This window comes from Aureobasidium subglaciale (genome assembly GCF_000721755.1).
Source record: "Aureobasidium subglaciale EXF-2481 unplaced genomic scaffold scaffold_1, whole genome shotgun sequence".
Taxonomy (NCBI): Eukaryota; Fungi; Ascomycota; class Dothideomycetes; order Dothideales; family Saccotheciaceae; genus Aureobasidium; species Aureobasidium subglaciale.
In genome coordinates, this window is record NW_013566994.1 from 538460 (window position 1) to 564006 (window position 25547).

General features: G+C 51.3%; 12 protein-coding genes across 12 annotated transcripts; 7 read left to right on the forward strand and 5 right to left on the reverse strand.

Moving 5' to 3' along the window:
- Positions 1 to 199: 199 nt before the first annotated feature.
- Positions 200 to 1670, forward strand: AUEXF2481DRAFT_1011 (uncharacterized protein; the record flags this gene model as incomplete). Its single annotated transcript, XM_013492398.1, has 3 exons — positions 200 to 500; positions 555 to 716; positions 766 to 1670. The coding sequence occupies 3 exons, from the start codon at positions 200 to 202 to the stop codon at positions 1668 to 1670; spliced, it is 1368 nt and encodes a 455-aa protein (XP_013347852.1).
- A 1056-nt stretch (positions 1671 to 2726) lies between these two features.
- Positions 2727 to 5085, reverse strand: AUEXF2481DRAFT_181174 (uncharacterized protein). Its single transcript, XM_013492944.1, has 3 exons — positions 4638 to 5085; positions 3152 to 4579; positions 2727 to 3095 (listed from the first exon to the last, which is right to left on the reverse strand). The coding sequence occupies exons 1-3, from the start codon at positions 4726 to 4728 to the stop codon at positions 3055 to 3057; spliced, it is 1560 nt and encodes a 519-aa protein (XP_013348398.1). The 5' UTR covers positions 4729 to 5085; the 3' UTR covers positions 2727 to 3054.
- Positions 5086 to 5399: 314 nt separating this feature from the next.
- Positions 5400 to 7746, reverse strand: AUEXF2481DRAFT_35428 (uncharacterized protein). The gene is made up of 3 exons (XM_013492682.1): positions 7642 to 7746; positions 7536 to 7592; positions 5400 to 7483 (listed from the first exon to the last, which is right to left on the reverse strand). Exons 1-3 carry the CDS (start codon positions 7717 to 7719, stop codon positions 5444 to 5446), a joined length of 2175 nt encoding a protein of 724 aa, XP_013348136.1. The 5' UTR covers positions 7720 to 7746; the 3' UTR covers positions 5400 to 5443.
- Positions 7747 to 8181: 435 nt separating this feature from the next.
- On the forward strand, positions 8182 to 11541 carry AUEXF2481DRAFT_1013 (uncharacterized protein; the record flags this gene model as incomplete). The annotated part of the gene is made up of 2 exons (XM_013492399.1): positions 8182 to 8347; positions 8411 to 11541. The coding sequence occupies 2 exons, from the start codon at positions 8182 to 8184 to the stop codon at positions 11539 to 11541; spliced, it is 3297 nt and encodes a 1098-aa protein (XP_013347853.1).
- Positions 11542 to 11852: 311 nt separating this feature from the next.
- AUEXF2481DRAFT_1014 (uncharacterized protein) lies at positions 11853 to 13299 on the reverse strand (the record flags this gene model as incomplete). The annotated part of the gene is made up of 5 exons (XM_013492400.1): positions 11853 to 11969; positions 12026 to 12764; positions 12817 to 13105; positions 13156 to 13174; positions 13225 to 13299. 5 exons carry the CDS (start codon positions 13297 to 13299, stop codon positions 11853 to 11855), a joined length of 1239 nt encoding a protein of 412 aa, XP_013347854.1.
- Positions 13300 to 13770: 471 nt separating this feature from the next.
- Positions 13771 to 15046, reverse strand: AUEXF2481DRAFT_1015 (uncharacterized protein; the record flags this gene model as incomplete). The annotated part of the gene is made up of 4 exons (XM_013492401.1): positions 13771 to 14545; positions 14600 to 14772; positions 14825 to 14931; positions 14989 to 15046. The coding sequence occupies 4 exons, from the start codon at positions 15044 to 15046 to the stop codon at positions 13771 to 13773; spliced, it is 1113 nt and encodes a 370-aa protein (XP_013347855.1).
- A 453-nt stretch (positions 15047 to 15499) lies between these two features.
- On the forward strand, positions 15500 to 17863 carry AUEXF2481DRAFT_181915 (uncharacterized protein). Its single transcript, XM_013492945.1, has 2 exons — positions 15500 to 15991; positions 16046 to 17863. Exons 1-2 carry the CDS (start codon positions 15682 to 15684, stop codon positions 17719 to 17721), a joined length of 1986 nt encoding a protein of 661 aa, XP_013348399.1. The 5' UTR covers positions 15500 to 15681; the 3' UTR covers positions 17722 to 17863.
- A 41-nt stretch (positions 17864 to 17904) lies between these two features.
- Positions 17905 to 19720, reverse strand: AUEXF2481DRAFT_696290 (uncharacterized protein; the record flags this gene model as incomplete). Its single annotated transcript, XM_013492946.1, has 4 exons — positions 17905 to 18518; positions 18573 to 19453; positions 19482 to 19630; positions 19681 to 19720. 4 exons carry the CDS (start codon positions 19718 to 19720, stop codon positions 18089 to 18091), a joined length of 1500 nt encoding a protein of 499 aa, XP_013348400.1. The 3' UTR covers positions 17905 to 18088.
- A 458-nt stretch (positions 19721 to 20178) lies between these two features.
- On the forward strand, positions 20179 to 20935 carry AUEXF2481DRAFT_181654 (uncharacterized protein). Its single transcript, XM_013492947.1, has 4 exons — positions 20179 to 20332; positions 20385 to 20446; positions 20590 to 20829; positions 20854 to 20935. Exons 1-3 carry the CDS (start codon positions 20303 to 20305, stop codon positions 20813 to 20815), a joined length of 318 nt encoding a protein of 105 aa, XP_013348401.1. The 5' UTR covers positions 20179 to 20302; the 3' UTR covers positions 20816 to 20829; positions 20854 to 20935.
- Positions 20593 to 21992, forward strand: AUEXF2481DRAFT_181527 (uncharacterized protein). Its single transcript, XM_013492948.1, has 2 exons — positions 20593 to 21123; positions 21182 to 21992. The coding sequence occupies exons 1-2, from the start codon at positions 21031 to 21033 to the stop codon at positions 21872 to 21874; spliced, it is 786 nt and encodes a 261-aa protein (XP_013348402.1). The 5' UTR covers positions 20593 to 21030; the 3' UTR covers positions 21875 to 21992.
- Positions 21993 to 22110: 118 nt separating this feature from the next.
- AUEXF2481DRAFT_25420 (uncharacterized protein) lies at positions 22111 to 23310 on the forward strand (the record flags this gene model as incomplete). The annotated part of the gene is made up of 1 exon (XM_013492547.1): positions 22111 to 23310. The coding sequence occupies one exon, from the start codon at positions 22111 to 22113 to the stop codon at positions 23308 to 23310; it is 1200 nt and encodes a 399-aa protein (XP_013348001.1).
- Positions 23311 to 23926: 616 nt separating this feature from the next.
- Positions 23927 to 25394, forward strand: AUEXF2481DRAFT_1020 (uncharacterized protein; the record flags this gene model as incomplete). Its single annotated transcript, XM_013492402.1, has 5 exons — positions 23927 to 24031; positions 24087 to 24161; positions 24212 to 24342; positions 24393 to 24497; positions 24551 to 25394. The coding sequence occupies 5 exons, from the start codon at positions 23927 to 23929 to the stop codon at positions 25392 to 25394; spliced, it is 1260 nt and encodes a 419-aa protein (XP_013347856.1).
- Positions 25395 to 25547: the final 153 nt, after the last annotated feature.

Below are 25547 nucleotides of genomic sequence, written 5' to 3' on the forward strand. Positions count from 1 at the left end.
CGACTATCACGGTTTGGACTTATCTTCTAGTCATTGGTCAATACTTTTGTCGCCTCTTCCGTCGAAACACACAGCGAAAGTCGGAGATGCTTGGCAAGCTGTGACTCGATTATCTACCCATCTTGAGACATCCCATTGCAGCAAACAATTTGACATTTTCCTTTTCCTTTTCGACCACTCCTCAGGATTCCAGCACATAATGTCTCTCACAAACGGCTCACCCTCGGAAGCCGCAAGAGCAGCAAAGCTCTCTTCGCGTACCCTCGCCATTCTCTCGACCGAAGACAGAAACTTTGCTCTCCAATCCATTCACGATGCACTTTCCACCGCAAAGTCTGATATCTTAAATGCCAATGCTCGTGATTTGGAGATTGCGACAAAGAGTGCTGCTGATGGAGAGTTGAGCCAGAGCATTTTGAAGAGATTGGATCTTTCTAGACCCGGCAAGTTTGAGGATATGTTGAAGGGCATTTTGGATGTCAAGGGGTTGGATGATCCTGGTATGTTGGACTTTTGAGATTTGATGGGAGGCGATTTGCTGATTCCAGGTGCAGTTGGAAAAGTGGATATGCGTACAGAGTTGGACGATGGTCTTATTCTGCAACGTCAATCATGTCCCATTGGCGTTTTGTTGATCATTTTCGAGGCTCGTCCTGAGGTCATTGCAAACATTGCTTCGTTAGCTATCAAGTCAGCAAACGCTGCCATCTTGAAGGGTTCGTTTTTCCAGATTCGAAAAATTGGCTTATGCTAACGGTCGTATAGGAGGCAAGGAGTCAACAGAATCATTCAAGACAATCGCCACAGTCATCTCCAAGGCACTGGAAAGCACAAAGGTCCCCAACGACTCAATCCAGCTTGTCACAACCAGAGATGCAGTAGACCCCCTGCTCCAACTCAGCCAGTACATCGATCTTGTCATTCCTCGCGGATCCAATGAGCTTGTCCGCCACTGCCAGCGTATGGCTCACATGCCCGTTCTTGGTCACGCCGATGGTTTGTGCCATTACTACATTCACCCTGATGCTGAGCCTGAGATGGCAGCAAGCGTCATTGTGGACTCAAAGACAGACTACCCCGCAGCCTGCAACTCATTAGAATCACTGCTGGTCAACGAGGATGCACTCAAGACTATTCTGCCCGGTGTGGCATCAGCTCTTCTCGCCAAGGGTGTTTCATTGCGCTGCGATCCCCAATCAAAGGCTGTCCTTACAGAGACATTGGACAAACACGAAGCCGTTATGCTACAAGATGCCGGCGAGTCAGACTTTGACACTGAGTTCCTCGACCTCATTCTCGCCATCAAGACCATTCCTAGAACCGAAGACCCGCTAGTCGCCGTCGATGCGGCGGTCGAGCACATCAACATGCACGGCTCTCATCACACAGACGCTATCCTCACATCTTCTGAACAAACTGCCGACCGCTTTTGCAACGGTGTCGACAGTGCCTGCAAATTCTGGAACTGCAGCACAAGAATGTCAGACGGTATGCGCTTTGGTTTCGGTACCGAGGTCGGAATCAGCACGAACAAAGTACATGCCAGAGGACCTGTTGGTCTGGAAGGTCTTTGCATTCACGAGTACAGAATCAAGGGCTCTGGACAAGGTGCAGCGATGTATGGTGCAGGTGGCAGCAGACAGTGGAAGCACAAGAAGCTGCCTCTCTAGATGCACTACGTGTGCTAGGTATTTGGAAGATTGGCCCCATGAATGTTATGACGGCGGCTGGCAATGTAAATTACTTATGACTTTCCGACTCGGAGCATTTTGATTGAGCCACACTAAGGTGACGCACGATCGAGAGGCGATAGAGAAGCTTTGTGAAGGAGAAAGGGTCGAGGCACAGAGGTCGATCGAAAGTGAGCGCCCGAACGATTGAGTGGAGGTAACAGCGTCTTATCCACATCGCGACGACGTGAACAACGACAACAACTTCGGGCTCCCACAAGCACTTTTGTCGAATTGACGAGCTATTGGCGTGTCTCACCCAGTTTCTCAAAGGAACAACTTCGCCGCTGCCTCATTTCCTTCCTCTTGGATTCTTACCCACGTTCCAAGCAACCCATCACTTTGCGCTTTCTCTCACATATCAAGTCTGACGAAGTTATTGCACCTTCGATTACGCATCACAAGAGAGCATACGACATGGCTTTGCGTCCTCGTGCCAACATGGACGCCCTTCCACTTGAGCTCAAGCAGCGCGCCTGCGAGTACCTGCCAACCAAGAACCTCAGGTCGTTGAGATTAATTAACCTCGAAGCTCTTCTCCGCCGCCTCATATCGCCATCTCCTATCGCGCATCTTCCTCTTCGTTCATCCAGACAGCTACCAGGAAGTCGATCATCCTGGCAATAAGCATCGACGCCGCTTCCGCAGCGACAAAATGCCCGATACATTACTCACCGTGGACTGTGTCCGCTTTGCCATATCCGACCTGTTCGAACCAAGAATTGTACAATAGCTAGAGAGGGCCAGTATGCTCAAAAGACCGTGAGTAGATGCCTCACTTCCGATCTCCACTTTTAAAACTTGAACTTCGAGACCCATCCTTCACCTCTCATTATAGGTGTAGCCGGGGAGATCTATAGAAGGTGTTTCTCCAAGATCGCATGTGATATTGCTGTTCCAATCTTGATCGTTAGAGAAGGTTCACTTGGGGCTCAGTTCTCTATACAGCATATAACTCGCATTGCATGGTGTGAGACGCAGGCTACATCTAAGATGACGAGTAGCATGACATGAGGAGGTAGGAGATAGACATTTCTATAACTGCTTCTGATAAAAAGTATGCTTGTCAAAAGCTTTCGTCGAGAGAAATCCGTTGCCTGCGCGAGTGTACAAAACCCACGCGGATGCGAAACGCTTCAGCGAAATAAAAAAAACTCCTTGACCCCTGCCCTATGCCCACGTGAATCATTTGGAAACAGAACGAATATAGAAAAACAACCCAGTTATTACTCCAGCAATGGCTGTGAAAAGAGCGCCGGTCCCTCCCCATGTGTGTGTGTGCTGCCTTTGAATGCGGTGTCGTAAAAGATTATGGACAAGAAGACTATTCTTCGGAAATTTCGTCGACGTTGAACGTCCAGTTGCCTTGATCACAGATGTCAGTAAAAGTATAGAGAGAGGAGGTTGGGTTTAACACTTACCCTTCTTCAGGTTGTCCGCAGTATCATCCAGTAAAATGATGCGACGCTTGGTGCAGTAAGTCGTCTTATCCATCATCTCGACCTTAAGAGCAGCAAGCTGATCTGTAGATTTCTCGAACATGCCACTGAGGGCTTCGACAGCCATCTCAAGATCCTTCTGGTTGTCCTCGAAGATCTCGGTCAAGTTGTTGCGTTCCAGATAATAAGCAAAGGCGTAAGTCCACTTAAGAGTCTGACGGCATTGCTGAAGGGCTTGCGACGCCGATTCGAGGAACTGGACTTCAATCCATGACATACCTGATGTCGACTGAAGCTGCATCATCTTCTTCTCGGTCTTGAGGTAGATGTCCTTGTCGAGCTTGGCGGAGAGCTCGTGGTTGGCATAGCGGTTGTAGTAATGAAGGTAGCGCTCAAGGGATGCGCGACTCTTTGCTTGAGCGTCGCGTGCGTTGTGGCCACTCTTCTCTTCGTAACGGTTGCAGTTGTACCAACTCGTACCATGCTCGGACCACAAACCCATGCACATCCAGCAGAATTCGTACTTGCACTTTCGGCAGGTCATGTGGTTGCAACCACCATTCTTCTCGATGGTTGAGTTGCATTTGGGGCACTCTTTTGTGTTGGCTGAGATCCAATTTGCTGTTTCTGAGTCGTCTTCGCACTTCTTCATCCACAGCTTGACAAGCACGCAGGGGGTGGGTTGATGGTCGTTAAGCTGACAACCGAAACAGAAGTTGTGACCGCAATCGCAGCTGACAGTCGGGACGATCTTGTTAAGCTCCTTTTGCTTGACCGGGCATTCGACGGCGTAGACGCAGTTGGGGGCAGGACACCACCTAAGATTGTCCTTGTCGTCAACGTACGTTCGTGTGAGGAGTTCGTGGTATCGGTCCTTGAGGTCTTCTGTGACTAGTAGTTCCAAGCTCTTCGAGTCGACGATGTTGTTGCACTGTTCGCCTGGGCAGCGGATGCGGGCGGCTTCTCCTTCGTCCTTGATCTTCTGTGCCAGATATTGACGGTAGCAATCGACGCAGAAGCGGTGGCCACACTTCATGGCGAACGTCCGCATGCCGGGAGTGTCGTCACAGCAGATCTCACACATGAAGCCATCGATGACCTCCAGGCTGGGCGGGCCGCCGACATGGTGACCAAGACCAGCTTTTTCCAAGACGTCCTCCTGCTTGTCCATGTACTGTTCGATCAGACGTTCCTTGTTCCAGCGCATGTAGCGCATGAGGATGGCGGTTGCCTCATGTGGCTGGCCGAGGATGTTGGAGACCTCTTCTATTTGGCGATCTTGTTGGTTCTGGATGTCTTGTGGGCTGTAGACGGAGTAGTCGACCTGGTACGCCTTCTTTTGCGGCTTCAAGTCTTTGTCTTGTGAGCCAAAGCCGATGTCTTCGTCGTCGTTTAGTTCGATGTCGGAGTCTGTGATGGCAGTGTTAGCAAGAGTGTCTGGACGAACTAAATGATACAAGATAGTCACCATCGTTAAAGTCGATGTCACTGCTGTCCTCGTCAAAGTCGACGTCGCTGTTGATCGAGGCGCCGCTGTTGAGATCGTCATCGGAGTCCATGGCTCTGACGGAGCCCTTGAGGGTCTGAGGGGTAGCGGGCAGTTGGTCGGGCGAGGCGGCGGGCTTATCTTCAGCGGCGTCGGCAACCAAGTGCTTGGCGGAGGGAGAGTCGGCTCTGACGGAGGGGATAGAGGCGACGGCAGGGTCAGACGAGTGGTGGTGGTGGTGGTGCTTCGGCTTCTGCTTCGCGGCCGTGTCCGGCGACAGCAGCTTACGTTTGCGGGTGACGGGAGGCGTGGTTGCGATATGTGGCGACGAGAGGGTCGCCAAAGCCGTTTTGATGACGGAAGTGAGCGAGGTGTTGTCGGAGTGTGGAGAGGGGCAGCGATTGGCGTGTGAGCGTGGGTGAAAATGACTATGACTGAGCCGGCTGACTGTTTTCCGTCCGCCTTGACAAGTGACTTGAGTTGAAAGAGAAATGTCGGAAACTGGGCAGCCTGCACTTCTGATCCTGCACTCTGATTCACATGTGCGTCAAAGGCGTTGATATGCTTCAAGGACCGAGACCCATCTTGTTTGCCTAAACTGGCGACTTTCTGCTCCCGGCTTTAAGACATTCCACGTAATGACGCCAAGAGACTCGATGCTCTTTGTTCGCGACTGCCTTTTGACCTCTTTCACGTGCATCACCACTGTTCAATCCGTCTCGTGCAGTTGCGTTTGCATTTGCCTATATTCAAGAGATTGTATTTCATGGGTATCGTGCCACTTTAAACTACTCGTCGTCGCTCCCTTCCTCGCTCTCGCTCTCACTCTCCTCTTCGCTGCTCTCTTCTTCACTCTCTTCGGCCGCTTTGATGGCATCCACAAACTGACCCATAGCAAGCTTGACCTGCTTCAACTCGTCGCTGGCCTCGTTCTTCTCATCTGCCCACCACTGCATCACTCCCTCAAACTCTAGCGCATCGCCCATGTACAATTCGTTGCACACGTGAAGCATGATCTTCTCTCCATCTGCACGGTGGCATACATCTGCCTGTACAAGCAGCAAAAAGTCGACTTGATCAACCTTTTCTTCATAAGCATCGCCACGGTCAAACATGGTACGTTCGATCAGCATTTGTTGAGTCGATATCGTCTTCTTGGCCGCCTGTGCTGGTGTGAGTCCCTCCTCTATCAGGCCTGCCATGCGCTTCATGAATGCTGCCACCACTGCGCGACGCACCATGTGTGGTGACGCGTTGGCTGACATTCGCAGTGCCGTAAGTTCGAGCTGGATGTTGGCTGCTTCGTCGCCCTTTTGCAATGAATCGTAAATGCTTGCTGCTGCGTCGTGGTGGAAGTCGATAGCCTCACGGCCAGCTCTACTGTCCTCGGAATCAACAGATCCAATGGAGCCGAAACTTTGGGATCTAGATCCCCTTTGAGCTCTGTCTTCATATTCCTCGCTGTAAGTTTCCGAGTTGAGAGTTGAGATTGACTCGGCCGATTGGTTTTGCATGTTGAAGATGCTTGCTGAGTGCAGGCTGTGGTGCTCCTGGTCGTCTTCGTCCTCGTCCTCGGACGTCTCGTACTCGAAGCCTTCTCCCTTTTCGCCTACGACTTCCTTGTTCGTCTCCCCTCGAATGATCTCATCTTGCTCGTAACCTGACTCGCGCTTCATCTTTGTAATTCTAGAATCGACCGTCATGCCGTCCGAGATGTAGACACCATACGAGAGCAAGGCACCAGGCTTGATGTTGCACTTCTTGCCGACAGAAGCCTCGTTTGCAATGATGGCGTCTTTGACCACTGTGCCATCACCAATCGAAGCGTCATCCCAGATGTATGCGCCGCTGATCTTGACGTTCCTACCGATGATGCACCTCCTGCCGATGACACTGTTCGAGATTTCGCTTCCGTCTCCAATCGCTGTTGCCCGACCGATGACGGTTTTTGCGCCAATATGACATGATCTTGCCAATACGACTCCTTCTTCCCGGTAGACATTCCCCTTTGTAAGCCTGTAAGTCTGATCACGCACCAGATTGCTGTCAGGGCAAATCGGGTATGCCCATCTGCTCAGAATATCCTTGGTGACGGCGTCGTAGGCTCTCAGGTTCTTAACTCTGGCTGCGTAGTGCTCGTCGACGATGTGTGTATGAATAGTCTTGCCATTCAACTCGTAATCTTTCAAGACGCTGTGAAGGTAGCCTTTTCTTGGAGCCTCGTAATCGAAGTTGTCACTCCAGAGGGCAAGGACATCGGGTGTGCAAATATCAATACCACAATCAATCAAGTCCTCTCTGATCTCGACTTCGTCATGCTCTTTCAGGATATCCGGATCCAGCGTGACCAAGTGCGAGGGCTGGTTGGGTCGCATCTGTTCATAATGTAGACAACGATTCTTTGTAGGATCGAGTACGAAGACAGGCGAAACACGCTGCATCTTCGTGCGGTGGACAGTTCCAGCCTCGCGGAGGACCATGGTCATGATTGCGTTCTTGTCTTTGGCGCGGCGTTGGCGGTGGGCGGCGATTGCGGCTTCGATGGGCAAGTTGCTGACAACATCTCCGTAGACGATCAAGAAGTCGCCAGTCAAGACGGCGCGCGCATCCAGGTCGCGCATGGCATCACCGATCGAGCTCGATGTGGAGCGAAGAATTTCGACATTGTTGAACGGAGACACGTTGGAGGTCCATTTTGATTGCTGAACATATTCCTCGACTTGGTCGGTGTGGGCGCCGCAGTATACGAAGACTTCATCCACGCCGGCATTGGCCAGGAACTCGAAGGTGTATTCGATCAAGGGAGTGTTGGCCAACGGAAGTAGACACTGTAGTTCTTTTTAGACTGGTTTCGTCTGCATCTAGAGGTCGTGTACATACGCGAGGGCGTTGAAGCGTGAAAGGGCTGAAGCGGGTCTCGAATGAGTCTGCGAGAATCTGTGCCTGTCAGAGTCGGCGCAGACATGTTTGTCGCAAGGATACATACCACGGCCTGAAGCGGCTCCTCGACCTCATCCTCGACACGTCCTTTGTCAGCCTGCGCAGCCTTCTTCTTGGGTGCCATGGTGCTCTTGTCGCGTGAGGAATAAACTTGAGAGTTGACTCAAGAATTCCCATTCCCGTTCCGCCCAAAGCATGCCGGATGACACACGCGAAGTCAACAGCGTTCCCAACACAGTCCTTCCCGCACGCGCTCAGGGTAGTGCATAAATTCCTCAGCCTGCATTAAACCTCATTTATCCCTTGGGAAACATGCTCCACTTGAGTCCTCGGTCTTTATACGTCGCGTCCTTGCCTTCACTTCTCTTCCCCTTCATCATGGGAGGTAGGTCAAGTGGAAGGAACTAGCTCTATTGTCTGGTGCAGGAGCAAACGCGACCTGCTTCCCCTCCAACTGTTCTTCACCTTCGCAGTGACTGACATTCTTCACTGGTCTTGTTTCTGCCTCATTTCATCTGTCATCCATTAATTACTTGTCATACCCAAATTCTTTGGAACATCTCTTACGCGCATATGCATATGTCCCATGGCGTTACCTTTCACATATCCGACACCAGAGGCGACAGACTCGCCAAGTTCGAGGGACGAGAGCAGAACACGGAAGCATGGCGAGGAGAAGCACTCTTCCGGCTCCGACGATGCTCACTCACAGCAGCCAGCACCAAAGAGACAGAAAGTCATCGTCCAATCCGGTAACTTGTGCTATCCGGCCTCACGTTACAAGGGCTAGCAACCTCGACTTCCGCCAACCCCAGAACACCAAGCGATCAACGAGCTGGCCGCCATCTGGAATGCTGCTGATCGCCCGAGAGATGACTGCAATATATGGGAATTGACCGACTTCACCATTTATCACAGAAGCGACTACTTCCGGCATGCTAATGAGCTCTGTCCCGTTCACCATCTGATGGCCGAGTCTGGGGTCAATCAACTTGTCTTCGACGGTGTCATCAGTGTTGACACTGAGCAACGATCCGTGAAAGGGGTCTCGTTCGATTGTCTGGCTCTCGAAGGCTACGGAGATGAAGGCGAAAGCAGTTCGGTGTCTGCATGCATCCAATCTCCACTAGGCAAGAGAGGCAATGTCTGGTATCAACTCAAGCGTCCTGCAAGAGAGTATACTCGTTACTACGATGCTTCGCTCTGGGTCTTCCAATTCACCAAGTACGTTATCGACTTTCTTGAGTGCTCAGAACGACCGGTTACATTGTGCTTGTTCCGCCGACAATTCTATGCGTATGTGAATCAAGTATACCAACACTCGATGTCCACGAAGGAGTGGTTGAGAAAACATCCCTCACACGACTTCGGTCAGGCCTTCTGTGCAAACCTGGCCTTCCTTATCAGAGAATGCTATAGTGTCAATAAACAGCTGTTGAAACAACCTATCTTTGGAGAAACCGATGTCCAGAGACTACGAGCCATACCGACGGAAGTCTCAGCATATAAGAAGACTGTTGTAACGCCATTCGTCTTCGAGTCATTCCACAAGATGCCGTTCAATTTCCAGATGCAAGTTCTGCAGGACGTTGATCCAACAACGTACCAAAGACAACTGTCTCGAAGAAATCAGCTAGGTCTGACACCGCTCGGTTGTCGTCCAACCAGCATACCGCCATTCCAGAATACAGCCACAGCCACAGCCAGGAAGATTCGAAAAGGCGATGTAATCAGTGTTTTTGCAGACAAAAAATCCCAGTGGAGAGGTTCGAGGGGAACTGTGTGGTATGCCTTTGTGCAGGAGGTCCGAAAGTGGAAGAATGGTGCGCTCAAGTTGGACATCCTGTGGCTATACGAACCGAGCGACACGACGCTAGGACATGGTCATTACCCATACCAGAACGAGCTCTTCATCAGCGACAATTGCTCATGTGGAGAAAACGCGATCGACGCTGAAACGGTACAGTCAATTGTGCCGGTTCAGTGGTTTGTCACCAATCCTGGACAGTCACAAGGCTTCTTCGTCAGACAAAAGTTTCGGACCGAGCCAATGCTGGGAGCCTACGACTTTACTCAACTTCAGCCATCTGACTTTACCTGTGTATGCAGACACACTGAAACAGAAATGGACAAGGTCGCAAAGGAGTTCGGTATCGGAGATACGGTGCTTGTCTACCATCAGACCGAAACGACATTGATTCTGGAGCCAGCCATTATCCGTGGCTTCACATCACGCCAAATCGCTTTGCAGGCTTTGCTTCGATGTCGCCGTGACCTAGGCAATGATCGTGCGCCTCCTAACCAGCTTGAATTGGCTGACGGTACCTTCGAAGTTGGTCCCGAGTCTATCACCCGTAGCTGTAAAATCGCAACCTTTGCTACAATCACAGATGTCAAATCGCCTTATGATCGAGGCGGTGCAGGTGACTACTGGTTTGTCGTCAGCTCGACAAAGCCTACCTGGAATTTCAAGCAAGAGACTACAACAAGCAGGCTCAACGGTATGGGCATCTTCTGTGGAGCGGGCTCGTTAGATCGAGGTCTTGAGGAAGGAGGTGGTCTCAAATTCAAATGGGGCATAGACATAGCCCAGCATGCGCTCCACTCATACAGAGCAAACTCAAGGGAACCGGAGAAACTCAGCCTCTTTCTGGGCAGCGTGGACGACTATCTCGCCAAAGCTATTCAAGGGTCAGCAGACCACAGGATCGCAACCATTGGTGATGTTGACGTGCTGGCCGCCGGATCTCCGTGCCCTGGTTTCTCAGTCTTGCAGCCTGACAAGAACAGTATCCCGTCTTTACGGAACTGCTCACTGGTGGCTTCTGTCTGTTCATATGTCGACCTTTTTATGCCAACATATCTTGTTCTAGAGAATGTTATCGGCATGGCAAGCGCTCCCAAGAACGCAAAGGAGTTGAACGTTTTCTCGCAGGTTTTGTGTTGCCTTGTAAGTATGGGATATCAAGTCAAACAGCTCTTGATGGATCCTGGTCATTATGGATCTTGTCAATCTCGGCAACGACTTTTCATCCTTGCGACTGCTCCTGGAATTATCCCTCCTGAATCTCCCCCCCAGACTCATGCCTGTGTCGAGCTAAGCAGGACCAACGCGATCGGCTATGCCTCGAACGGCCTTCCCTTTGGCCAGCGTAAACACGACGTGTGCCCTCTTCCGTCTCTGACTGCAGAGGATGCGTTTGGAGATCTGCCAAACATCGCAGATGGCCATGTCCAGACATGCGTCCAGGTCCCTGACCATCGACTCTGCCGGTACGAGGACTTGAGAACTAGGGCAATCATCCAGATGGTACCTCGCTGGCCTCGGGGCCAAGGCTTTATGCAAGCATACGCCGCCGGAAAGATGTCCAAGCAAGCCATAGCAGATTACAGGTGGGCTAATCAGTACAGAGGTTCCAAACACAGTAAAAGCTGGTCTCGCTTGTATCCTGATCGCCTTGTGGGATGTCTTACTACAATGATCCAGCCTCATGATTCATTCATTGGTCGCACGCTGCATTGGGACCAGCCTAGGCTCATGTCGGTCATGGAGGCAAGAAGGGTTCAGGGCCTTCCCGATAACGAAATCGTCATCGGAAAACCGTCTCAGCAATGGAGGCAAATCGGTAATGGTGTCGACAGGAAAGTGGCGTTTGCACTTGGACTTCAGATTGCCAAAGCTCATCAGAAGACTGTTGCAGCAAAAGACCTTCGTGACGGAAGCTTCTCGCAGACCAAACTCGAGTCTCGACAGGAAGTCGTCGCTCAGCTGTTACCTGATGCCTCTGCCTCTGCCATTGAGAATCTGACTGCTTCTGACAAAGAGGTCGCAGAGTCGACGACGCATGGTGGGGTCGTACTTCGAGCTTTGTTCGAGGTCTACACTGAAGCTCCAGTCAAGGGAGTGTTTCAGAAGGATGGAGTGGAATATATTGTTATCGATTGAGATTCATCGGTCGAGACAAGCCGATGTTAACGGTGAAGGAGAGGTGATGTGTTGTCGTTAATGGAGAAGGTCACAAGCACACACACAGAGAGAGCGAAGATGAGAATTGAAATCACCATATCAAGTCTGATAGGTCGGGAAACTCGGCTAAATATTGATGATCAATGAGAAAGCCATGACTGCCATTACTACGTTCATCAGACTACGGAACCAGAACGTGACTACCCTCGTGCTGACCAAGTGACTATGTACAAATAGTCCAACCATCACCATCATTGTCATCATCTTCTTCATCTTCAGTCAAACAGGCTCTACCTGGAGGTAAAAGCACAAGTGCCCATGTCGAGCTTCTGGACAGGAGCCTCTGGTCTGATGTCAAAGTCAAAGATGTCTATTGGCAGACCCAGAGTGGTGCAAGCATTGGGAATCTGCATTGAAAACGTCAGCGAATGTGGACCAAGTCTCGCGGCAAGGAGGAACTCACATCGACGATACCAGCAATGTGTCCCTGCACCGGAGCGCAACTCAACAGCAGATAAATCTGATAATCACTGTACCCATATCTCCTCAGGTACTCGATGGTTCTCAAGCAAGTCTGCCGATAAGCAATCGTCGTATCCAAGAAATGCTGCTTACCATCGCTGTCGACTGAAAAGCCCTCGAAGTAAATATGTCTTCCAGGACCAAAGTTCGGCTCCACAGCACCGGGGATGTAGATGGGCGACTTCATGTCCAAATGCTTGACGCCATCTTTCATGACTTTGAACTTTATGGTAATGACACCTGCCATCTCAATAGCGCCACAGAAGGAGATTTCTCCGTCGCCTTGAGAGAAGTGGAGGTCGCCAACGCTGAACTTGGCACCAGGGACATGAACAGGGAGGTACACTTTTGAGCCGCGGGAAAGGTTCTTGATGTCGCAGTTTCCACCGTGTTCAGGACGGCCTGGGATGGTTCTGGCACCTTCTTCGCCGACCTTTTTCTTAAGGGTTTCGTCTGCTGAGCCGGCGTGGACGTTCTTGGAGTTGGGGGGTTGAGCTACATCGCGTGTCATGTGTGAGCATTCGGAGATCAATTGGCCTTCGCGACGGTTCCATTCGGCCAGAATCTCTGCCGACGGAGCACAGCCTAGGATTCCTGGGTGAATGAGGCCAGGGAAGCGGACGTGAGGGATGTGGCGAGAGGAGCAGAAGATGCCTTCGAAGTCCCAGATTGCTTTTGCTCTGCCCGACCATCAGTAACTCTCCTACTTGGCAATCGACAAGCACAACTCACGCATCAGGGTACAGTTCATCCAAGAAGCCACCACCATTTTCCTTTGCGAAGATACCAGTGAAACCCCAAGGTTGATCTTGAAGTGGTTGAACATCTTGAATTTCAACGACTAGAACGTCTCCAGGTTCCGCATTCTCAATCTCAAAGGGGCCGCTGAGGTAGTGGATTTTGGTCAAGTCGACGTTCTTGATGTCGTCTGCGTCGTCGGTGTTTTTGATTTGGCCGCCTGTCCAGTCGACACATTCGATTTTCACGACTTCACCGTCCTTGATCTTGCCAGCGGCAGGAACTGCTAAGGGTTAGCTGTTGTATATTGTGGAGAGATTGAGAGTACGATACTGTCAGGGTGCCAACGGTTCTGTCACATGTGTCAGTCAAGCAAGGTGGATGTGGTTTGCGTTTACTTACGTGAAGTTGAGGCTGGGTAGCAGCGTCCTTTTCCAAATCGACCTTGGCAGCATATCTGATCTCTGATTTGCCCATTTTGATGTTTTCAACTGGAAGCAGTAATGGTGTGGACAATTGAAGCTTGGAAGCACAAGAGAGATGATAATATGGAGAAAGAGAGAGCCCACCTGAAGCGGGGCAAGCTGTAATATTATATGGTCAGCTCAGATTAGTTATGGGCGGTAGTCAAGCCGTGCCGGCCTCTGGGTTGACAAGAGATAAGCAATTGACATCAGTCAAGAGCGGCAGGTATGTAACAATCTATCGTCACGATATGCCAATCAAGGTGTGGGGTAGCTTGCTCGATGGAGGGGTAAAATATGTGGTGCACGGACGTGCGGACCAACACCGATGGACATAACTCGGAGCTATCTGATTAGGATATTCGATGCGGCAAGTATTGGATTTGACTTGTATTCTGGTGTTGATGTTGTTACTCTTGTAGTATGGTAGACTCTGTCGAAGCTATCTGAATGTCTTGTCTTGCTTCATTACAAACGAGGAAGTTTAGGTGAACTGCCGACCTTTGATCGTAGTTGCGTCCGGCTTCTCACCTTCCTTAGTAGAGGTAATGTTCAATGCATCCAGCTTGTCTAGAGGAAGCTTCAAGAACTCGTGCTTGTTGCGCCAGTGAGCTTGAGTCTCAGCGAAATTGGTCCACTCCTCAGGCTGTGGTGGTGGGTCGGTGACCTTGGTAATCAAAAAGGCAGTAGAAGCCTCAGCGATGCCGTAAATGAGTACGCCGAGCAGGGGAATCTTGAGGAAGACGAAGAAGCCAACACCAAAGCCGAACAGAACACCCTCACGATCGTGAAACCAGATCTTCTTTTGCTGAGGGGTGTATCGGATGCGCGAGAAGTAGGGCTCAAGCAATTCTCTCATCAAACTTCTGGAAGCAAAGTAGCTCTGCAAGAACTGAACCAGGTATCGCTTAGGCAGAAATACGGAGCTACCAAAGATAATGAGAGCAGGCTGCAGGCCAACTTGTTTATTGAAAGTGTAGAAACTTGCGGCAGGCAAGACAAAGCGACCGATATATGGCAGGCATGAGAGCAGATAGACAGCCAACGAGATGCCGGCCTTGCGACCGTAGCGCATCAGGAATTTGATGGCAGCTTGCTTGGGGGCATTCTCCGAAGGCTTCTCACCTGCAGCGGGAGCAGGGCCATGGTGGGTGTATTGACGCATGTTGGGATAGTACATGGCGCGGAGCTGGTTGGGATCTTCACCCTTGTGCTTTGCGACGTAGGTCTCGTCGACCCATCGGAGCGATTCCATAAACCTAGAGAAGATCAGTCCACCAATATTCCGACTTCGGCCTCCTTCAATTACTTACATGTTGTCTAGAGAAGGACTGATGTATCTCATGAAGCTCATGAGGAAGAAGGGCAACTGCAGCACAGAATGCTCCAAGAAGTCCAGACCTTCCATTATATCATTATCCCATCCCGAGCTCTTCAAATCTGTAAACAGTCCTAGGAAGGCGATGAGAACGCGGACACCGACGGCCTGTCAGGGTATGTCAGACAATCTGGTTTCGATGGGTGTCAAGAGGGCGTACGGGAATCGCAATGAGGACGCGGATGGCGATTCCGGCTGCAACAGCCAGGGCAGCTTGTCTGTAGTGCTCAGAGGTAAAGAGTTTGGGGTTCTGCAGTGCTCGATAGGCTTGGTTGGTTGTGTCAGTCAATCGGTACTGGCACGCGACAGGCTGGGTGCGCTTACCACCAACCACGGTGAGTTGTGCACCACGCAAGATGGCATTGGGGTCAAAGTTGGACATTGCTACCTGTTGTCCTGGACTGTGGATGACAAGGACAAGAATGGAAAGTCAGCATCCTCTGTTCAACAATTTGCTTGAACCCTCCAAGCTCATCGTGGACGCGTTTACCGACGTCATTGTTCGAGAATCGCCGATCTTCCGGCTGGCTGAACCATCCAGGGGTTTGCTGCCGTGCGGGCGGCCCTGGCCGTTGATATCTAGAACCATGCTATGAGCATACAAGTAGATAAAGACTTGTGTCGTTGTATTCGGGCGCATAGGTACATGTACTGGTAGGGACGAATGTGCTTCAGGCATACAGTAAATCATGACTCGATAGAGGTGCGATCAGACCAGAAGCTGACTTCCTCTCACAGTGTCTTCATCTGAAACAGCTAGAAGAATAGAATTGGAGAGCTCCAAACAAGCCCTGTTACGTAGTAGTTCGTGCATAAAATGACTCCTTAAATTGGAGGGGACATTTTCTTGACCGGCACGTTATGCCCCGCATGGTGAAAGGCAAGGCAGTGTTGGAGCATGGAATGAAGACGGCCGCCTCACTCTTACTCGGAATCTCTGTCTAGATCACAGAGTCACGTCCTAACAACGCACCCTAATACCCGACCAAGCACCCGGCGCGGAGACTCGGGGATGCCATGTCTTCGCGGCCCTCGTCTAGCACCTCCAAGGATATGCCGTCCGCCTCGACTGGTCTGCGGCGATCTTTCACCCTCCCCTCGCGACTTGCAAACCCGACAAAGGCGCAACAACCGGTAGAGATTGGTGCCGCAGATGGCATCGAGACACTGTTCGTCCACCCTTCGGCCAAGATCGTGTCCTTCACCTCAGCTCCATCCCTGAGGTCGCGACCCAGCTCAAGGTCGAGCATTGCAAGCTACGATGGAGAAGCAGACGGTGCCACCTCTCTACCATGGACCTCGCCTACTGAGCGCACCATGGCTGCTGGTATGACGGTGCGCGTTCTCACACGGTGACGAGAATGTACTGACACAAGACCAGGACCTCTAGAGATCTATCGCGTACCTGGCTCTGTCGCTTTCCTTCATTCTGGGAGTCTGTTACACGCCATCCTTCCTCGTTCGCAATGCTGGTGTGTCGACGGCGTCTCCAAGTTCGCCATGCGCGTCCTTCCCAACACCTACTACCGTATCGAGTTACCTGGAAATACACAAGAAGACCTGGAACATGTTGAGCTACTCAAGAAGACGCTGGTCAAGGTGCTGTACTATGAGAGAACAGCCTGTCCTTTCCAGAGAGGCTTTGGCGAGGACCTACCAGAGATGCCGAGCAGGAACTCACGCCGATTTTCAAGAGACTTGATTGAGCCCGCGAAAAGATGGAGACTTGACAAGGTCTGGAGGCCCGAAGGAGCTGATCTGGACGAGCCTCAGCTACTGCACCCCAACAGAAACCACTCGAGGTCAGACACTGAACGATCAGACACCGACGAGGCAGCAAGGTCTGAGGAAGCAGCAAGATCAGAGGACGAGGATGGAAAAGAGCAGGATGCCACAACACTTGCCAGCAGAGACAAGCCGCCGCAACTTCCTGGACTTTTCCCTTCAAAGAGTGTCGCTGCCACTATGCGATCTGTGACGGCTCCTCCACAATTGAGTCTCGAGTCGTCGCCTCCGTCAAAGGTCAACAAGGTTCGCAAGATGGCTGGCATCTTCAATCAGACTGCTCGCGACACTGCACCGCCTCTCTCCCGCACTCTCTCGACCACGCTAGGTTCCAGACTACCACCTATGCCAGAGTCTGCAGACAATGACCAAGACCTGCCTCTCTACTCTCCTGACTACCACATTCATGAAGGCATTACCGCAGACAAATTATTGCATTCGACACCAGTCAGACCTATTGCTGTATTGGCACCCGAGCACGATAATCCACCTGCTACTGAGCCTATGATCGTTGTCGAGCAACCAGATGATGAACCAGAGCTCATAGTGACCGATGACACAACTGGAACGTCTCATGAGAAACCAGAGGCCGACGAAACCACCACTACACTCCTCTTGCCAGACGACTCGCCAGAGCAAACAGCTGCAGGAGCAACAGAGCAAACGGAGGAAGAAGCACCACCGATAAACGTACCCGAACAATCCAACTCGGAGGATCCCACAAAGGAAAGTCCTCGACTCGGACACAAAGCAGCATCACCATCCACATCAACAACCGAAACCACATCCGCCACCTTTACAGCCTCCTCGCCAGCCCTCTCTACAACCTCTATCTCAACCGCAACATCCTGGTCCACCCTCCCCGTCCTCACTCCCTTAGAAGCATCAGACCTCCTTCGCCAACGCCGCGCCCCTTCCCCCTCCGCCTCGTCCACCCGCTCTGCCTCTCCATCTCCTCCTCACGCCGTCTCAACACCCGCCAAACAATCCTCCACCTCAACCGTGCTCACAAAGACCTCTCCCGCCCTCTTGGTCCGAAAAACCTGCGCACTCTTCCTGGGTCCTCCAGCAAACCTCGTAGCCACTATGCTAAGGATAGCTGCGAGATTAGTGGCCAGCGGTGCCTTGAATCTAGCAGAACCGGCTTTTCATGACATGTTTTCTTCCGGTGGTGCTGCGGCTGCTGCTACGGCGGCGGGCAGACTGAGAGGCCACAGACGAGTGCCTGGAAGTTGGGATTTGAGTGATGATGATGAGGATTGGGGGTTCTGATTGATTCTCGGGGAGAGCCTTGTTTTCTTGTGTTTCTTTTTTGGTCGTCTTGTTTTGGGTTTTTGCATTCTCGTCACGATACCCATATACTCGGTTTTGTTTTTTTCTTGTTACTATCCTTTGGCGCTGCTGTGATACTATTTCTCAGACCTGGTCACGAATCAGAATGACCTTACAGAGTTGAGTTGTCGTTAAGATGTTCATTTCGTTTTGTGCAAGCATAGCCATTAGCTATAGTAGGGGAAGCATCTTTCTCAATCCACTTCCCTCTCGTCATCAACCCTCATGATACGCCGGTGTCCGCAAACTCCTCCACGCCAAAAGAAACCCCATCTAGAGATTCGCTTTCAATCATGAAACAGAACGCTTAGAAGTTGAGCATGGACTTGGCATCCTTGATACCGGCGAGCTGACCCTCCTTGACTCTCTTGAGCGTAAGGGCAGCAATCAGGGCGGCACCAACACCGCTACCATCCTCGGCAGTCATGATTTCGACGGGGTCGGCATCACGCTTGTTCTTCTTCTCGGGCCAGTCGAGCATCTCGCGCAGGGCTTGGGCACCACGGGCCTTGAAGTGGGGGTACTTGTTAAACACCGAACCGTCGGCACCAACGTGAGCAGTCTTGTAACCCTTCTTCTTGCAGATAGCAGCGACACCACAGGCGGACAGACGAGCGGCACGGGTACCGATGAGCTCGGCCAGGCGGCGAACCAACTCCAGCTCAGGCTTGTTGCATTGAAGATCGAATTGGACGCGCATCAGCTCGGCAGTCTCGGACAAGTTCTCGAAGGGGTCCCTGGTTGGGTGTCAGCATTTTGTGTCAGCCGTTTGGTTCTTGTAATGAACTCACTCCTCAATAGCGGCAAGAATAGAAGCATCGATGTTGTAAGGCTTCTTGAGCTTGTCGACGCTCTGGCCCTCGAACATGTGCTTGCCATCGTGCATGTCAAGCAGAACAAGACGGAAGATCTCGCCGAGGTAGAGACCAGCAATCATCTTTTCAAAGGCCTGCTGACCAGGACGAGGTGACTCCTCGTCGATCTGGTGGTCGTACTTGGTGAGGGGAAGGACCTCGTGCTCGTTGTCGAAAGCGCCGTACTCGCAGTTGATGGCGATGGGAAGCTCAGGGTCGAGGTTCATGTGAGCGAGCTTGGGGATGGAACCGCAGTTCTCCATGTAAGCAGCGTTACATCCGGTACCGAAAATACATCCGATCTTCATCTCGGTGTCGGTGTAGGCAGAGGCGATGAGAGTACCAGTAGTGTCGTTGATCAGAGCGGTCAGCTTGATTGGGACACCACGCTCGGCCAAAGCCTTCTCGAAGGGAGGGACAACATCCTCGCCCTCAACACCGTCAATGTCAAAGCCCTTGGTCCATCTTTGCAGGATACCGTGGTCGATGTAGTGCTGGGTGGCGGGGTACGAGAAGGTGAAACCAAGGGGAAGCTTGTCGAGCTTTTCACCCTCGTGGTGGTACTCGATGAACTGCTGCAGACAGTCGGCGATGTATCCCCAGAGCTCATCAGCAGTGCCGGTCTTGAGCTCCTCAGGCATGCGGTACTTGGACTGGATGATGTCGAACTCTCCCTTTTCCTCGGGCAGGTGGATCTCACAGACACGGAGGTTGGTGCCTCCCATGTCGAGAGCGAGGAAGGTACCGGTCTCGTGACCAGTGGGGAAGCCCATACACCAGGTCGGATTCATGGGCTGTCGGATGTCAGTGATGTCTCCCTAGAGGCAGTGGTAGAGGAATGCTGACGATTGTAGAGCCCTCCTTAGCAAGACCCTTCTCGAGCTCCTTGACAAACTTTGTTACTATCTTGTCGAGAGTCTCCTTAGGAACAGTGAAGATCTCCTCAAGGTGCTTGATCTGGGCAAGGAGATCCTTGGGCACATCGGCCATGGAACCTGGTTGATTGTCAAACGCCGTCTTATTTCTTTCCAAGAGTTTCACTGACCCTTTCTGGATGGGGGTCTGCGAGGACCGAGACCGACCATGTTGACGGATGTGTGTGTTGTTTTGGTTTAGGTGGTGAGGTATAAATTACCAGACGTTGAGTGCACGCTGATGGAACGAGAAGAAGCAGATGAAGACTGAAGGATATATGTCAGCTCAGGCCGCAGAGTATGAGTGGCCAAGTAAGGTTCAAGTGTGAGAGGTAAAGATGTAGTAGTTGAGGAAGCCTGTGCCAAAGAGTGCCTTTTGGAGGCAGAGAGTGTGCAGTAAGTGGTGAAGCGTGGTGTGACCAGGGGCCGGCTCAAAGCGGACGCGACATTGAGTCTTCCCTCGGCGGATTTCCAAGTAAATGAAGCCTGGATATGACAATTCATGGCGTCCAAGGACAGCGGTGCTGCCTCCAAGCGTCTACTGTGTTGACGCGCCCCTCATTGGAGCCCCCTCCATTTCAACAGTTCAGGAACATGTGGGGGAAGCCCGACGACGGAGCGGGCATTGGCCGACGGGATTGGGACGTAGAGAAAACCGGGCGGAATACAAGGCAGATGGCCACTTACAGGGACTGATCAATGGAATGTGCAACGACAAGGCGCGTGAGGTTCTGTTGAGAAGGTTTTTGTGAGATGGTGGTGCTTGCTCGGCCTCCAGCTTCGGTCAGTCGGCGGCTGTGACGTCCAGCTCCGATCATCGTTGACCGTGACGTAGCTCCTTCCACTTTCCAAGCTGTGCCATTGGCTCTTGAATCACCTGAGCTTCTTCTTCTACCGGTAGCTCCTTCTTCTTCTCTTCTCCCCTCACAAACTCATACACAAACAAACCACTTTATCCCCAACCAAACGACCTCTACCATACACACAGTCAGTTTGTCCTTGTCCCCACCTACCTACACACAACACTGACATGTTTCCAGAACATCATCATGTCTTCCGCTCTCAGAATTGCCCGCGCTGCCCGCCCTCTCGTCGCCAACCCTCAGGTTGCCCGCTTCTCGATCGCTTCTCGCAGAATGGCTGCTGGTGACGCCGGCTCTCCCAGGTCCGGTGGTGCTGCTTCCGGTGACGCTTTCTCCCGCCGCGAGGAGGCTGCCGAGAACCTCTACGTCAAGAGACAGGAGGCCGAGAAGCTCGAGGCCTTGAGACAGAAGGTCAAGGCCGGTGAGGCCCAGCTGGCCAAGGACAAGGCCGACCTTGAGAAGCACGACAAGAAGTAAACTAGATGCATTGGACATCTATGACCAGAATCGCTACGAATTCATGCAAGTCCCATCACGCTTGACGGAGGATCCCACTTTGCCCTTCCTTGTACTATAAACACTTAATCCATCAATGCGCGATCAACAATTACCCTCACAATGTTTCACTTCCTTCGTAGCTTCCTCATTCTCGGAACATTCGGCAAATTCTGTCAGCTCTTCCATGCGACAAAGTATAAGAGCTGCGGTGTTGTAAGAAGAGGAGGTGCACAATGTGATAGCGCGATCAGAATCACTGAACCACTTGCAGGCTCAGGTCACGCAGCTGCCCATGCCAGATTATCAGGCTGGACTCTGGAGCATCATGCATGGTATGCTATGTGCACGGACCAGGTCGTTGAACCTCTACGCTGCGCTCTCCGAGATGGATCCTAGCGCTCGACTAGCAGTATACCACGTCTCGAAAACACACACGTTCAGCATGCCTCTTATCGAGCCACCGATGCCTCCGCTTGAGACCATCTTCAAAAGCTTCGCTGGCACTTGGAAGCTTTGTCGCTCACTCACCAGTGCCTTGCCCGGCTTTCCCTCTGGCACATTCACCGGTACTGCCACATTCAAGCCCCACAACGCCTTCGGCGCATCGTCCTTGCTATATCACGAGACCGGCGAGCTTGTCACTGAGCAAGGCTACAAGTTGTTGGCCAACCGCAAATACATATACCGCTTCAGTCCCGATGACGAGAAGATCTCTATTTGGTTCGTCAAGGAGCCTGCACCTGAAGGAGGCGAGGAGGTCGACTATCTGTTCCATGAGCTGGAGTTTTCTCTTCTCGAAGAGCGATGGATTGCCAAAGGAGACCACCTCTGTGAAAAAGACATGTATTGGGCCTTCTACGACTTCAGAATGGAAGACAGCATGAAGAAGTGGGGTTTGAGATACAAAGTCAAAGGACCTCAAAAAGACTACCTCAGCGATTCTGCATACGAACGTATCGCCTGATGAAACCATCCTTGCGCTAGTATATGCGTTGGATCATGTTGTGCCACTCCAGCATGAATCTCTCTCGTAAAAGCCTGCGGTAAACCGGCTAGTCACAATCGTGGTACATAACACATGGCGTGCTTTTTCTATTACAGGCGTGGCCGTCTGTATGCCCTGCGAGGCATATATAATGGGCATCACATCTCTTATTTGGGCGCCACAGCCCACATTACGCACCGACAAAGCGGGCCTTCATGTCTTCACCATTGGAAAGAACACTTCTCCGTCTCCAAGCCTCGCCCGAAGGTCTTGGTCTCGGACACTTTATCAAGTCATATCTGACTCCTCAAGACATGTTGAGCCTGAGGTCGACATCCCACGCATTGCACGACCTCTATGAGCTCAACGAGGTGGCTTTCGAAACCATCTACATTCACACGCCTGTGCCTCCTGGTCGAAAACAGTACGCCAACCTACTGTCGATTGCTGAACGGGGTTGCCGGCACGTTGTGGTCAGAATCGCCTTTTCCCACAATGCCTGCCAATCACTTTTAAACAACGACCTCGACACTAGTATCCTCACTCATGACTCAGACAGTAGCAGCGATTCGATCTCTGACATTCTAGAGACTTACTGTCCATACGTCGAGCCGCCGGTCGCTTGGAAATACATCGTTCAGAAGAAACCTGGTGCGATCGATCAAAGTCTGCTCCAACAATGGTGCGATATCTTCAAGCTCTTGCCAGAGATGGAAACTCTCAAGATCGCATGTAATGGCGATCCCGAATGGCCCGGCTGCACTGATATCGAGATGACACTTATCATGATACGAATCACTTTGGAGCGTATCAACCCCAAGCACATACATACAGTATGCTTGTCTCCCATCCATGCCATGGGTATCATGCACCTCCGCTGGGCTGGGAGCGGCGCGTACGGAGAAGCGTGTACTTCCAGGGATCCGATCTGGTATCGGCTGAAAGTGTTGAAGCTGGATATCACCAGCCCATATTCCGATGGCTTGTTGCCTCAATCTCAGAAAAGTCTGTTTGAGGAGATCTTGGTTGATTACCTGCACAGTTTCAGTCGAACATTGACTAGACTTGATCTTGCGTGGATTGGGGTGGAAGGTCTGCACCCCTTCTGTACCAAAAACAACCACCGCGGGATGAAGTTGACAAGAAGCTGGGACAGGCTGGAGGAGCTGCGGCTAGCTAACGTGAGTCGAGACTGTGGCACTTTAGTAAACAGCCAACTCGCTCCTGATTTGAAAAAAGTCGTGATCTCGAATGATACACCGGACACAAATGATCGTTTGGCGCACGATGGATGGAAAAGTTACCTGAGCGAGGATGATGGGGTGCACGATAATCACAACGCAAGCTGGATGACCTTACAAGATGTGCGCATCTCAGCAATACCTGAAGCACTCTTCCAACATCGCCTTTCATGAACTGGGCGGAGTTTATACTTGGACGAGTTTGATGGTATGCACAACCGAGTAGTCATTCATACCTTCACGGTACACATCAACAATCAGACCTTATCAAAGTTGCACATCTCTCTTAATTCTGTGCATTCTCTCTGAGCCTGATTGTTAATATGCATATACCTAGAGTGCATTCTCGTAGATGCTCAACATGCTAGCGCGAGGTACCTTTCGGAGAATTAACTCTATCATCCCCACCAAGTCCGGCGGAGCGGTTACAGAGCCAAGCTATTTTGTTTTAGAACGTCACGCCAGCCAAAACAAGATCGAATCGCTCTATAACGTGTTCATCTTGTTCTCTTTCCCTACACCTCAAGCTCTATTCTTGTCGTCGACGCAATGCGTTCGGACATTTCGAACGTCAAAGACACCGAGGTCAGAGCACAACGTCCATGCGAAACGTTAAGCACTGCGATAATGTAACACGATTGCCCGGAAGGTAAGTGGGGTTCGTTATGGAGGAGCCGGCCTCTGTAGCCGCCTGCTATTAAAGTCATTGCTGTGATCCTCTTCTTGACACTCATCCTCTTGTTTTGCACTATTACTGTGTAATCTTGATCTCCGAACCATCGTCGACAACATGGCTGCTCCAAAGGGTGGGTTCTTCATCCAAGATAAGCTGTACAAGAAAGCTCCTCATCATGAAAGCTTCAAGCAGCTTTGGGAGACCAAGTGGAAGAAGCCTGTAAGTATTGGAGTCCGACGTAACCAAACCGACTAACGATTGACTTGAATTGCAGTGCTCAATGGGTATCTACCCTTTCATGTTCAGTGCCATTCAGGACTTCGAGCCGATAGTTGAGAAGCTTGTCGAGGTAAGCCACAATCATGCCTGACAATACGACTCTCGCTCACGACACAACAGAGCGACTTCAAAGAGCCATACAGCTGGGATGACTATGCTCAAGTCTACTTCCCCAAAGCAGAAGAGCTGGTCTCCCAGGCACAAAGAGCCGAGCAAGAAGGGAACAAGGAGAAGGCTTCGGAACTCTATCTGTGAGTCGCATGGTGTAGCAGAAGAATAACGACATACTAATCATGCAAAGACGTGCGAGTGCGGTTTATAGGATTTCCAGATTTCCAGCTCCCCGGTCCGAAAAACAACGCTACGCCTGGCAGGAAGGTAAGAAAGCATGTAACAAAGGACTAGGGTGTGTATCTTCGAGATGGGTCTATGTGAAATGTGACTGACATCTTCATGCAGCCTTCGCGAACACCCCGTGCACGAGATCGAAGTCCCACATACCCATGGCATTGAAGGCGAGGGCAGGGTCATTCCCATCTACCATCTCCTCCCCTCAGATGCTAGTGAATCAAATCCTGCTGCTGTAGTCCTCATTATGACCGGTCTGGACGGCTACCGCACCGAACTCGCCGTATGGATGGAAGGATGGCGTCAGAACGGCATTGGCAGCATCGTTGTCGAGATCCCCGGTACTGGTGATTCACCCGCCCTAGCCTCTGATCCAACCTCTCCAGACCGACAATGGAGTAGTCTTCTCGATTGGATAGATACCCAACCCGCGATCGCCAAAGGTAAAGCTTGCGTCTGGGCCTTTTCGACGGGAGGGTACTATGCTATTCGACTTGCTCACACACATCCTACTCGTTTGGCTGGTGTAGTTGCACTAGGTGGAGGTGTGCATCACATGTTCGACGAAGAATGGCTCAACAACGTCAACAACCTCGAATACCCCTTCGATCTCGCCACAACCCTCTGCTATAAATACGGCTATGGCGACGACTTTGAAAAGTTCAAAAAGGAAGCCAAGAAATTTTCTCTGCTCGAAGATGGCACGTTGGATAAACCTGAGTGTGCGAGATTACTCCTCGTCAATGGTACTGAGGATGAGATATTCCCGATTGATGATTATTACCTTTGTTTGTTGCATGGAGCCCCCAAAGAGGCGAGGTTTGTACAAGGGATTAAGCATATGGGTGAGCCGGAAAGCTTTTTTATTATCCTCAAGTGGATTTACAAGTTGTTTGGGATCAAGGCCAATCCGGTGGACCAGATGAAAACTATCCCTTTCAAGCCGAAGTATTAGATAGACGAGATTCTATGACGTGTCAAACGAACCACTCGATGTTAGCTACAGTACTTGAGAAAGACAACAATGATACCTGATAACACATGAGATACTGTCGTGCTTCGATTTACATAGTTGCGTACCGCGTGAGGGACATATTTCACTCAACCA

Excerpts from the sequence above, each read along its gene's own strand:
- AUEXF2481DRAFT_181527 (XM_013492948.1), top strand. The coding sequence starts at position 21,031 with ATGTTTCACTTCCTTCGTAGCTTCCTCATTCTCGGAACATTCGGCAAA. Across the intron at positions 21,124-21,181 it reads AGTATAAGAGCTGCGGTGTT|GCTCAGGTCACGCAGCTGCC; the intron begins GTAAGAAGAGGA and ends AACCACTTGCAG.
- AUEXF2481DRAFT_181654 (XM_013492947.1), top strand. The coding sequence starts at position 20,303 with ATGGTGGTGCTTGCTCGGCCTCCAGCTTCG. Across the intron at positions 20,333-20,384 it reads TTGCTCGGCCTCCAGCTTCG|CTCCTTCCACTTTCCAAGCT; the intron begins GTCAGTCGGCGG and ends ACCGTGACGTAG. Across the intron at positions 20,447-20,589 it reads CTGAGCTTCTTCTTCTACCG|AACATCATCATGTCTTCCGC; the intron begins GTAGCTCCTTCT and ends ACATGTTTCCAG.
- AUEXF2481DRAFT_181174 (XM_013492944.1), bottom strand. The coding sequence starts at position 4,728 with ATGGACTCCGATGACGATCTCAACAGCGGCGCCTCGATCAACAGCGAC. Across the intron at positions 4,580-4,637 it reads TGACATCGACTTTAACGATG|ACTCCGACATCGAACTAAAC; the intron begins GTGACTATCTTG and ends CTGCCATCACAG. Across the intron at positions 3,096-3,151 it reads TGCGGACAACCTGAAGAAGG|GCAACTGGACGTTCAACGTC; the intron begins GTAAGTGTTAAA and ends TCTGTGATCAAG.
- AUEXF2481DRAFT_181915 (XM_013492945.1), top strand. The coding sequence starts at position 15,682 with ATGTCTTCGCGGCCCTCGTCTAGCACCTCCAAGGATATGCCGTCCGCC. Across the intron at positions 15,992-16,045 it reads TGAGCGCACCATGGCTGCTG|GACCTCTAGAGATCTATCGC; the intron begins GTATGACGGTGC and ends ACACAAGACCAG.
- AUEXF2481DRAFT_35428 (XM_013492682.1), bottom strand. The coding sequence starts at position 7,719 with ATGGCACCCAAGAAGAAGGCTGCGCAGGCTGACAAAGGACGTGTCGAG. Across the intron at positions 7,593-7,641 it reads AGGAGCCGCTTCAGGCCGTG|ATTCTCGCAGACTCATTCGA; the intron begins GTATGTATCCTT and ends TGACAGGCACAG. Across the intron at positions 7,484-7,535 it reads TCACGCTTCAACGCCCTCGC|TGTCTACTTCCGTTGGCCAA; the intron begins GTATGTACACGA and ends AAAGAACTACAG.